The sequence below is a fragment of the Perissodus microlepis genome, chromosome 5, assembly GCF_051167445.1.
Source record: "Perissodus microlepis isolate ML-2025 ecotype Zambia chromosome 5, ASM5116744v1, whole genome shotgun sequence".
Classification (NCBI taxonomy): Eukaryota; Metazoa; Chordata; class Actinopteri; order Cichliformes; family Cichlidae; genus Perissodus; species Perissodus microlepis.
Window position 1 is genome coordinate 5752466 of NC_140465.1, and position 12142 is coordinate 5764607.

Here is a 12142-nt window from a genome sequence, read left to right on the forward strand (position 1 = left end):
AGTTAGTCGACTGACTTTTGAACCGTACTAGGAGAGCAGCTAAGATCCTGAGACAGAACTAAGCAAACATGGCTGAAACTCAACTCACATGTAAATAGTGTATTTGTTCAGTATCTAACCTGAAGAGAAGAAGGTAGCACAGGGTCCAGGACACTTCTCACTCATGTTGAACGGAAGAGCTCCGGGAACACTCCAGTAGTGGAGGTAAGTAGACATCCTGCTGGCCTGGATGGCCACCAGATTTCCCCCTACACCTGTGTGGATATGAACAAGTACTGAGCATAGCTGATCGTGTTTGACATTTTAATAAAAACAGCAATAACAGGACAAAAAGCACAACTGCATTCCAAGATTCCACTGAAAACACCAAAGAAAGGGTGGTGTGGCTGATGACAGGAAAGCACTGCTCATTCAAAGTGACTTTGCGTTGCGTTTTATTTATGTGTTAATATGGCTGTATTACTGTGGTATTTGCAAACATGCATATATCATAGAGTACATTACAGTCACCACTTGTTAAGCCACTGTTCCCTTTTCATCTAAGAGTCACAGGAGAGGCTGAGCAGGCACTGGAGAGTTAACGGAGTTATCTTGGAAAAATAACTCACCGTCCAACAACTAATTTTGCTAGGAATCTATTCAGCAGTTATTCCTGCAGCAGGGTCTCCCGGGGGCTTTCTTCTCTGAATGTCTGGAAAAGGCATACTCATTGTTGTGCCACATTAGTCCCAATGCTGCTCACCCCTCGGGCTGATGTCATTAAAAACAAAACCTCCAGGATTTGCTGAGCTTTGGAGCACATGGCTCATTTGAACAAAAAAATGGAGGAGTGTTTCTGGTCAGCAAGGCTGCAGAGGAGAGCTCTGAATTGGAATGCAAATGCACTTCCTGTACTGGGATGGCAATACATGCAGGAGTGTTTGGTAGCACTGAGGTTGGCAGGGATGCTGCGGAAATGAGAGCCAGTGAATGCATAGTTGGCATTCTGATCAGGCTTGTGGTTTATGTAAAGACCATTGTTATTCCTCTCTACTTAGTATGCCGCTTTGTGGACAGCAGGCTGGCCACAAAGCAAAGATCTAGCCCACTTTGACAGGAAAGAGACTCCTCGAAATCAGCAGCACATTAATGTCTCATGATTGAGTAAGCCCTCAGATTTGAAGCCCTTTAAAAGCAAGGCTCAGCTTGCTTACCGCCTCGCTGTCAGGGTGTGGACACAGCAGGACTTATAAATGATGGGATTAACTGCTGGGCTCTTGCAGGCTTCAACAATTTCCACATGACATCAGTTGGCTTGATGTTTTTTTTTTATTGATAGCAATTAAGCTAACTATGAACTATTCTTCAAAGCTGAGGGTGGATGGAAATACCATAAACCTACATTCCTGCTCTCCATTCTCCTTCAGAAAACATGCCAGTTTTATTTTTTTTAAACACACATAGAAGATATGTCACTAATTGTTTCACCATAATCAAACAGATATCCCAAAGAATATCTGTATGTAATTAAATTCATAATTCCTACTTCACTTATTGGGGGCTCATAAAAGGTGAGGGTCCTATATGAGGAAGTGCCAGCTGAGTCCCCTAAGTTCCAGTTCTTGAAGAGGAAGTACTACGGAAAGCATAAGGAATTGTAAATTATTGCCTGCAAAGAGTTGTTGAGAACCAGCTATAAAGCTATAAAGTTACACTAAAGATCCTCCTCTGACTGAAACTGTATCTTTTATTTTTTAATATACTTTATCAACTTTATAATGTTTGAAATGTTACTACATCATAGAGGTGGGAATCACCATACATCCCACGATACGATATTATCACAATACTTAACGCACGATACGATATTATTGCAATTTTTTTTTTAAATTTTGCGATATTTAGATTCTGTACATAAAGGTAAACTTTATCAATATTCATTTTATCTAATATCAAAGTCTCGCACTCAGTCTTTCTCTCATTTCAGTCAGTTTTATTGTTGACAAACTGAACGGTTTGTATTACAGTCTAGTCCAACTTAACTGAATGCAACCATCTGGTACAATTATAGCTATTCTGAACTATGCAATTTATGAAAACTATGCAGCCCCTTCAGCAACTGAAGAAAGTAAATTAAAACAAAATATAATTTTACATTAAATAAAAAAGTTTTAAACTCAATTAAAATAAAACATGTCTTAAATTAAAATAAGTAAACTGTCATGTTTATTGCTGCCAAAAAAAAGTTAAACACATTTGGACAGTGAAGGAATGTCAGGATTTTTGCTCAGAAAAAGGATCAACATGCTCTGAAGTCAGAGCACAAAAACCTTTTTTGTAACAAAATATCGATTTCTGCTGTCCCTGTATCGATACATTGTTAGCAAACAAAATATCATGATACTACACAGAATCGATTTTTTCCCCCACCCCTACTACATCAGAAGAGCTTTTTTGAGTATGGGATGGAAAAGTTGGCCTATTACTTTGTTCCAGACTGATATTTGTCATATACACTGATTGTCCGTGATTCCTTTGAGTCATTCTCTGACAACAGAAGCAACTTGGCATGTGGCTTTGGCTGAAATGCCTCAACAATCATTAGATGGATAATGCGTCCCTAATGAGATTTGAAACATGATAAACAAGCACGCTGATGTTGCCACTGAACTGCTGCAGACGTGTTTATGAGTGTGGTTATTTTACTTAATGGAGCAGGATTTAGAATCAGGCTGAGTCAGTTACACCGTTTTACAAAATTAGGCAGCATGCAAAACACACAATAACATTAGTGCTGTTGCATTTACCTCCCACTGTGGGGAAATAATTATTTGATCCTCTGCTGAATATAAAAGTTTGCTCACTTCCAAAGAAACAAACAGTTTTGCATTTTTATGGTGAAAGACAGAATAGCAAGCAAAAATCCAGGAAAGACACATTACATAAAAGTAATAAAAGAAGGCTTGGGAGAAAGAGCTGTGGTCGAAATCGAGCTCGAACAGCATCCCCACAGTAAAGCACGGAGGTGGAAACATTATTGTTTTGGGCTGTTTTTCGTCTAAGTGTACAGGATGACTTTTCAGCACTTTTCAGCAGGAATCCAGGGGTCATGTAATGTAAAATATTAGATGAGAACCTCCTTCTCTCAGCCAGAACATTGGATGGGTCTTTCTGCACAACAATGGCCCATGAAAACACCAAGGCAACACAAAGAGTGGCTAAAGCAGAAGCTCATTAGGGTTAATGAGAAATCAGTCGTATAGAAGGGGACTGAAGCTTCGGGTTACCACCAAGTACTAAGTCATGTTTTGCTTGGGTATTAAATAATTATTTCACTCAATGAAATCCAAATCAATTCATAACTTTTATTTATTTTTGTTTCTGGATTTTTGTTCGGTGTTCTGTCTCACTCCATTAGAATTAAAGCTTTCTCTCAAAAATACCAGTGGATAATTTGCTTCTGCATTTAAAGTGTTAATAAATGCTGCATAATAAGGTTTAAAATGTGCATTTCAAACCTTATTATCCCTCACTTATTAACTGTTTGCATGAATGCTCTGCAGGGGAAATTAAGAACAAACTGATAAATGTAAAAATTTTTTCTGCACATATCTGCACTGGCTGGTTCTTCTTTACTCACCATTGATGACTGGAGTAAATACTGCCATACCCTCAAAGTTTGGATTGCTCACAGTTTTATCCAGAATCAAACCACCAATACTGGGGAAGAAGAAAAGACACGATACATGTGATACATACACTCCTACACTGAAAAGGAAGTGACACAGTGATCTGTGACAGGTCGCCTCACCTGCTGATGGACATGGCCAAAATGACTGGTTGCCAGCCTGACTTTAGGACCTCTCTGATTTGAGGAGAGCGACTAGCAATAATGACCCACACAGGGACGAGGAACAGGAAGAAACCACACACCACAGAGGGCAGGTACCATATGTCTGCAGAGTAACATTGTAGAGAATAAATCTTTCAAAAATATTCCACAAACTCTTCATGTACTAAAAAAAAAGATTGCTTCTCTTTATCTTTGAGTCTTTTTTGAGAGGGAGCAGGGATTGGTGAAAGAGCAGACTGTCAGAATGTCTGGCATCTACTTCTGCTGTAAGCATAAAAATAAGAGATGGGATCTGCTGCCCTCTCCTGGCTGAAACACTCTAACACTTTGCTAATAACTGGCTGTAATAACTTAGTTAACCTGCTTTAAAGACTGCTTTATATCACAAAAAATGCTCTGATTGTAGCTGCGATCTTGTTTCTTTAAACGTACAGAATATTGAGACGTACTGTGTACTGAAATGGTGCTTTTATAATGTTATATATGACCTCTGACCTCTGTAAAGGAAGAAGAGACTGCTGACCCCAGCGAGCAAAGACAGAGTGATGAGGTCTCCCAGGCTGGCAGCGATGGGCGTGGCCACGTTATCTGGGTTGATGCCCACCTTCCTGGAGCCGATGATCACTGCCACCATCACTAACCCTGAAACCGAACACACAGGATACCAGAGATGAATTCCTCCATGTTGTGTTCTACATTGTTTCTTCCTCCAGAGCAACGAGGTCCTTTGTCTGACCTAGAGACAGTGCGGCAATGAAAGCAGTGGTGACACTGCTGGCACACAGGACAGCAGCCTGGGTAACATCCACTCTCCCCTTGGTCAGACCTCCAAGACCTACTGCTGCAACTGCTGCCAGAAAACCAACCACTGTGGCCTGAACCTGAGGAAGAAGGACAGAGCAAAGACAAGGAAACAAAGCAATGAAAGAGCAAGTTTGATTTCAGACATTTTATTCTTTTAACTAAAATGTCAACAAATGTGCCCTGTTAGAGTAACAAAAATGCTTAAAGATTCTGATTCTATTTCCATATTTTCCTTCTTCGAATCTACTGCAATAGCTCTGCATGACTCCCTGGTAAAAAATAACCTTTCTTAACCTTATACAAGGCCTTTGAGCAGCCCCAGTGTTCTATCAGATGAGGAGATTTTCTAGCTCCTCTCCCTTTAAGCCAACTCTCATCTGATTGGTGCCCACAGATATTTTTACATAATGTTTTTATAATACAGTTATATGTTTAGAGCTGAAATGTTCCTGTTAAGGATCCCCCCTCTGTCATACTATATTAAATACAACTTCGTACCTACCCTGATCATTTTTAACACATATAAGGGAGAAAATAAGGAACAGCATCCTATAACATTTTCTCCATAACAGTTAAAAGATTAATTTGTATTCCATATTTTATTAGGCATGTTTATAAATCCTAGTATTAAACTCTGTGGTAGCAATAAATATATATGTGTCAGGACCACTTTATGCCTGCTCTTTCCATCTGCAATAACTCATATTGTACAGTATGGGGACTCCCTGTTCCTTTCACAGGCACTTGTGAAAGGCTGAGTGTAAGGTGAGGAAGAGGGCGATACCATGCCGACCTCACAGAACAGTGGAGGACATGACATTAAGTGAGAAATACAGTGAACAGTGTGAATTGGAGGAGCTCTGGGGAAGGGAAGTGGGTTGCAAAGCAGCTTGCAGAAACAGTGCCTGTCTAGAGGCTGAAGCAGCTGAAATTGTGCACCTATGTGAAATTTGCCACCAGGTTGCATACAGGAGCATCAGCTGAAGCACTGACTTTACATCTCACAGTATCCTTCCATGAAATATATGAAATGCTAAATACTTTGAAGAGTGCTGGTTAAATATCTTCACTGCCGCTCGCACTGTGTACACTGCAGAGTGTATTTTCATTAGCAGACACTGAATTAAACCAGTTTTGGGATTTTGTGCTTCAATGTCTGATCTGATCTCCCATTTTTTAATCGTCCCCGACTGTTATCATGTGTGGTTAATTGGCTGAGCTACATTAGTGTCTTGAAAGGGAGGACGATCTAATCACCCCAGCAAAGCTTTTTGAGTTAAAGCGGATTGTCACGAAGCCAGCAGCGAACCGGCGAAGTGATGGAGTGTGTTATTAATAGGATGAAGAGTGCGTTGTGCTGCAGTGTCACCTGAATGAGAGCCAGATTACAGAACACCATCCTCCACTGCTGCTGGGCCTCATCCATCTGCCCTGTGTTGGCCTGTGGGCACAAACAGGTTTACGTAATCATATTGCTCCATCGCACAGTCTCGAGTGTGAATGTGTAAAATCAATTCTCACTGGCAGACAAGATTATTTATTAGTACAGTCTAAATCCTGGAAAGATTTGATAAAGAAAAACACATGTATTGATTGTCAGTTCTTGTTCAATGAAGCTGTATCAATGTCAGTTTATCATGTAATGTTTTAAAGGTATATTTGTGTTAAAAGACTAGGTGTGTGAGTGTGTTTCCACCCACTGCTGTTGACAGTCTGGATGCCAGTGTCATTTCCAGATTCCCCTTCAGACCCACGAGGGCTGGCACCAAGATAAACACCTCGGAGATCTCCTTGAACACCTCCCAGTGCTAAAAAAAAAAACATAACAAAAAAACTGCACAGTAAAGCTACTGTTTGCTAAAACACAGTTGGCCCCTTATTTTTTAAACTGGTCACTATCTCTTTCCTTTCAGCATTTTTATAGGTGAAAAACACAACAAGTGATCTCCTGGAGCTTTGTTGAGGACATGCCGGTTCTATCTGATCAAACCACTCATACACACTCCAGATTTGTGGTCTAATAAATACTAGGACTGCAGTCTCAGAGTGAGCTGGGTGAGTGGTCACTGTGTTCTTATCTAATCACATTCTTTGTGGTCAGATAAGCACCAGTGCTTTCATATGAAGAAAGCAGCAACATTAATAATTTCCCGGGGTTGATGGATTATTTTTGGCAGTGGGAGAGCTGACTACCTCAGAGTAAGACCCCTGCATTTTCATAAATGTGGACATGCTCAAACAAAGTTTAACTTCTGGTTTAATTAATGTTTACAACATTAGTCCAAAGGATTTTCTCCAAGTTAATTGACACAACATTTAACAAAGGTTTGGTATGGTGTTTAGCTAAAACAGACTGCCAGAACATTGACAGTACTCTGCAGCATTTTGCATCATACAGCTACACTATTAACATGCTGGTAAAACAGTCGAACTTGTCTGTGTTAGTATATTACTCCAGATTTTGGATTTATGGGTTTAGGCTGTGTATGAATATTTAGGAACGGGTGTATGATTTATCTCATAGTAAATTTAGAACAGCATGTATCCAACTGCAGCAGCACCAGACGTCACGGTCTGTGCAGTATTTCAGTAGCAGCTGCAACTCAGAGACTAAACTGGATGTGAAGACTCCTCATTTATTTAAAAAGAACAATGGTTCAGTCTACTTAAAAGCTTACTTCATTTTAAAAGTGTAAAAGTATGTAATATGCTTCAAATGTTAGTTTTTTGTATCTTTCATTTAGTCTTAAAAAAAAAGCTAGCAAGTAAAGTGTTGCCTGTAAGACGGCCATCGCTGTTACACGTGACCAAGTGACATCATTCATTAGTTTTGGACTTTGGATTTGAATATTGTGGCCTCAACTTTAACATATTGGCTGCCACTTTATTTCTGTTTTGTGGAGTAAGAAATAACCATAGTTGTGTGAGAGGGTGGAGTACAAATTACCAGCTAAGGTTAGCTAGTAGCTATATATAAATATATATATATATATTAGAGCATTACCTAGCCTGAAATGTCCACTAGCAATCAATAATCAGCTTCCTTTGTGGACACAGCGTTAGGTGTACAGATATCTCTGCTAATAAATAAAACAGAATTCTTAATGGAAGACGGCTGATCTTTATATTTCAGCCTACCACTAACATTTGTTTGTATTATTTCTGTACATCTTGGTTTGATTGCAAAGCATATATAGGGAATGACATAATCACCTCTTTCATCCTCACTACTGACCATTCAAGGTTACATTAAACACTGTCACTATAAAACCTGTTTTACAATCATACCTAATTAGAAATTAGTGTATACAATTTAACACATTGAAAATAATTAGTTTCCATACTTGCACAACATCCATGACTATTCCTGCTGCCACCATTCCCAGACCAGACACCAGGTAAGGCAGCAGGATTTGGGCTGCAATGATCCATGAGTTCTCTGGCAGGAAGCTGCGGGCTGAGCGGGTTAGTTTGCACTTGAAGCCCCTTAGCTTCTTCCCCTGGAAACGAAACTCCAGAGCCAGATGGGTCACCGCCATGGCTGATCCCTGTTAACCCATCCCTGCCTTGAGCTGAAGTGTTTCTAGCGAGGAGTGTCCACAACCTCAGCTTTCGAGCTGAATCCGTGAAGGCTAGTTTGAAAAGAATGTAACGATCCACTTAGAGTAAGAAGTTACAACCAGGACAGAGAAGATTTCCTTTTTCCAGACTGTTAAGTTCTTGTGACAAAAATCCAGGCTTGCCGTTAAGTCACAGGTGATGAAAAACAATGCTTAAAGAAGAAGTAAACAGTGCTTTGCCCTTCACCTGTCACTCCAGGACTGGCAGGGCAGCAACACAAAGTGCTTTTGCAAATGGTGGACTAGCCAGAGGAATGGAACCTTTCATCTACTTGAATGGACCACTCACACAATCACACACACACAAACTCACACAGGCACACACACACAGGACCACTTGACAGCAGGTCTGCCAGGCCTCTTCTGACACTGTGCTACTGACAGACCATCACACACACGCACACACAGACACACACACACTCTCCAGCCACACACATGCCCCCTGTCTTTCTCTCCTCACGCCTCACTCTTCAGCAGCCGGGCGGCTGAGGCGGAGCGCTGGAATCCCGGCCTCTCGCGAGGCCTGAAGAAGGTCCAGGTCCTGTGAGACAAGGACATCCAGAAGGCCAGCAGCTTCTTCTCAGCCCTACTGTGCTGCCACTCCTTCTCCCTCTCTATCTCCTCGCTGCCGTGCTGTTGCTCTGTGTGAGCCTCACTGCTTTGGAGCACCTTCTTCATTTTAATCTGCGGGACGCCGCGGTGTCGGCCTAGGCTGCGCTGATGGACGGTCTGACGTCTGAGGCTTGTCTGAGGAGGCAGGGGGACTGTTGTTGTTCTTCTGGTAGGGCTTCCCTCGTCTTCCAGGTGGATCGATGAGTCGCGACGTTTTCTGTGATGGTGGCAGTCACAGAAAAAGTGCACACAAGTGTGTGTGCAGGCGTGATGATCAGAAAGATGTCTGAGTAGAAGCAGAAGTGACCAGGCTGTATCAGGACTCTTCTCTCCTCCTGGTCTGTTTTCAGATCAGTTCAGAGGAGACTGCAGATGTGCTCTCCCCCTCTTTGATAGCTCCTCCTTCTCCTCACACTCTGAGTGGGTGACGCACTCAGAGCAGCAGGTGCTGTACCTGTCACAGACACGTGGTCCTGCTGCTGCCTGCAGAGGATGCAGTGTATCCTCTTTGACTGGAGGAAGCGCACACGCTGCCACTAACTGATATTTACAGTCTGTCAGAGATCATTACGTCACACCTTCTTATGTCATTTGCTCTTCTGTGTTACACAAAGTAATCATTAGCGACGTATGGCACAGCGATAATAATCTGCTGTTTCTTCATGTGGATAAACTGCTGCTTTAGGTGGAACAGAAAGATGGAAATAGGGCAAGTTCTGCAACTTTGTGTTTAAAAAGAGCATTTTTTCCTCCCCTCTGTTCAAACTACAGTAAACATGTTAAAATTATGTAAAACAGGAGCGCAGATGAAGCAGACTGCTTTGTAAACGACTTTGTCTCAGACACACGTACATGAGGACAGTGACTCAGCTGAAAAGTGTCCTTGAGACATGACTTGGTGCTCCACTCTCTACAGCTCCCCCTTCTGACTTCTTCCTGTACTTTGAACAGTGAAGCAACAGCTGCTAAACACTGAGCTGTAACTAAAATAATCTTCTTGAGCATTGCTTTTTGGCATCTCAGATCACCTCACATCTCTCTGTTTCACTAACGCACCAGCAAAACACCAAAAGGCTTTTCTAGATCCCGGAGCTCATATTACATTTCAAATAAATCTCAAAAGGGCCTGTTGCCAAACACAGAGGCAGCTTCAGTCCACATTTCAATGTCAGTGATGATTCACTGCACCTCAAAGTTTGGTAGTAAATTCTATGTAATAAAAAGGAAACAGGTCCTGCTTTCAGTAGGAAAACAGTATCTGTCCCATAAAAGTGATTGTTAGAAATACTGAGGACTCTGGCTGGATGCTAGATTCACTTTTAAAACCAACGTGGAACATCTATCAAAAAGTTAAAGACATGTATCTCACTCGTCATACAATCCACTGGAGTATGGTAATACTGCGTATATGCATGCCTTTACATCCACCCAGAAGCATGCAGATTATGTGTAGCACTGTGCATTGAGTGCTTTAGTGTGTGTGTTTTTCCAATCATTGTATCTTCTATGAATAAGGGAGATGGTTCTCTTTAGTGAAAACAAGAGAGAGCATTGTATGACATTCATTCACAAGCCTGTAATTGTTATCTTTGCTCTCTGATTACATATAAAGATATCACTCACAGTGTGTAGCCACAGCACATTGTAACATTAGCAGCAGGGCTTAGTCATAGCATAATGTCCCTGATATAAATTGCTAGGCGATATAAAAATCATACTGCAATGTTGTTGCTATAGCAACACAATACTTTACATTTTGACCTTTTTGCTAAAACGTTAGCAAAAAATAAGTAAAGAAAATAAAAAGCATGAATTCTGACTTGTAATAAATATAACATTTCTGTAACAAAATTAGAACATTTATTTAAGATAGAATTCATTACAGGTTTTTATTTATTATTGAAAGCTTCAGGTTTCTACAGTACGAAGGAGTATCAGGACCACATTCAGAAAAAAAATCGATCATTTTGAGAAAAAGGACAAAATGTTGAGAAAAAAGTTGAAATGTAGAGATTATAGTTGTTGTTTGAAAACAAACTGCCACAGTTGCTATTCCTCTGAGTCCGCGAAATCATACTTCAGAATCAGTTTTAGTAACGAGGAAGGAAATGATTTCCCTTTTAGCACATAAACATATTGTGGTGATCAGTATAAGTGCTGTGAAATGATTTAGCAGAAAGAAAAACACACAAACTCACAAGAGTGGATTCGTACAAAATGAAATGACTGGCAATGGACAGATACACCCTCGTGCAGTAAAGAGGATGTATGTTGTGTCACAAATTCATCTAAATAAGGTATTTTGTAGAGGGTACAGCAAATTTAATTTCAACTTCATTCTCAAACTGATCAACAATATTTTCTTCTTAATGTGGCCCTAATACTCTGTTGTTCTACAGATTTACAATATAACAGGAAAATGTGAAAGTTGTTTAAGAGGCCTAACCCTGCCTAATGGTTTTTTTATTCATATACACAACTGCAAAGTGTTTCTCCTTCCATTTTTATTTACAGTCTAGCCTTGTTTCAGTTGTCCCATAGTCACTTGTTGGCGTGTTCATGGGTAATTGCAAATTGCTTTCAAACCTTATTTACTTCCCATAGGTCAAGGTCACTTCATAGTTGGTCATGGTGACCTCCAAATCTATCATGAGCTCACAGCTCAGTTACTTCACCTGAGATAAGCTTGGACACGTCACAGTGTAGTTCAGATTACTTACCAAGTTTTTGTCAGAATTTTTTAAAACGTAATTTTAAAGATGGGTGTGATGATACTTAATAACCTTGTTGTGATCATATCATTCAAAGATTTGGGAAAACACACAAGAGCAATAAGCCCAACTGTTTTATTCTAACTTCAGTCATACAAACCTAAGAAACTTGCTAAAACTCACCAATCATTTTGGTGCAGATCACATCTGCTAGTTCAGACCTGCAGTGAAGTGAGGAACATAAACAATACTTTCTACTGACTTTTTGGGTGAGGAGAATGAATTCAGTGCTTTATCAGACTGTACTAGACCTGCAGCTACCCTGTACAGAACAACACTGTCATAGTTCTTTGATTCAGCAGCTGGTGTGTTACTGACCTGCACACAGTCTAGCAGCATACCAGCCGTCACCATGCCCAGCCCTGCCAGCAGGTATGAAGGCAGCACCTGAAGGCAGATCACCCTTGATGACTCTCTGCAGGAAATGTGAAGCTTTGGCTCCTCCATCTTTTCAGGACAGGACAGCTATAAAGCTTCTAAGATTGATGTTTGTTCTGCAAAGC

The 12142-nt window shown here is 40.7% G+C and overlaps 1 protein-coding gene across 1 annotated transcript in view; it reads right to left on the bottom strand.

The window, feature by feature from the left end:
- Window positions 1–9369, bottom strand: part of LOC146386445 (solute carrier family 41 member 1-like) — a 13172-nt gene extending 3803 nt beyond the window's left edge. The window contains exons 1-8 of the mRNA XM_084927500.1: window positions 7981–9369; window positions 6337–6444; window positions 6006–6077; window positions 4569–4713; window positions 4328–4474; window positions 3791–3935; window positions 3620–3699; window positions 120–254 (exon numbers count right to left, since the gene is read on the bottom strand). Of these exons, the coding sequence (XP_084783626.1) occupies window positions 120–254; window positions 3620–3699; window positions 3791–3935; window positions 4328–4474; window positions 4569–4713; window positions 6006–6077; window positions 6337–6444; window positions 7981–8175 (1027 nt within the window). The 5' untranslated portion in view covers window positions 8176–9369. The remainder of the gene's footprint in view (window positions 1–119; window positions 255–3619; window positions 3700–3790; window positions 3936–4327; window positions 4475–4568; window positions 4714–6005; window positions 6078–6336; window positions 6445–7980) is intronic.
- Window positions 9370–12142: the final 2773 nt, after the last annotated feature.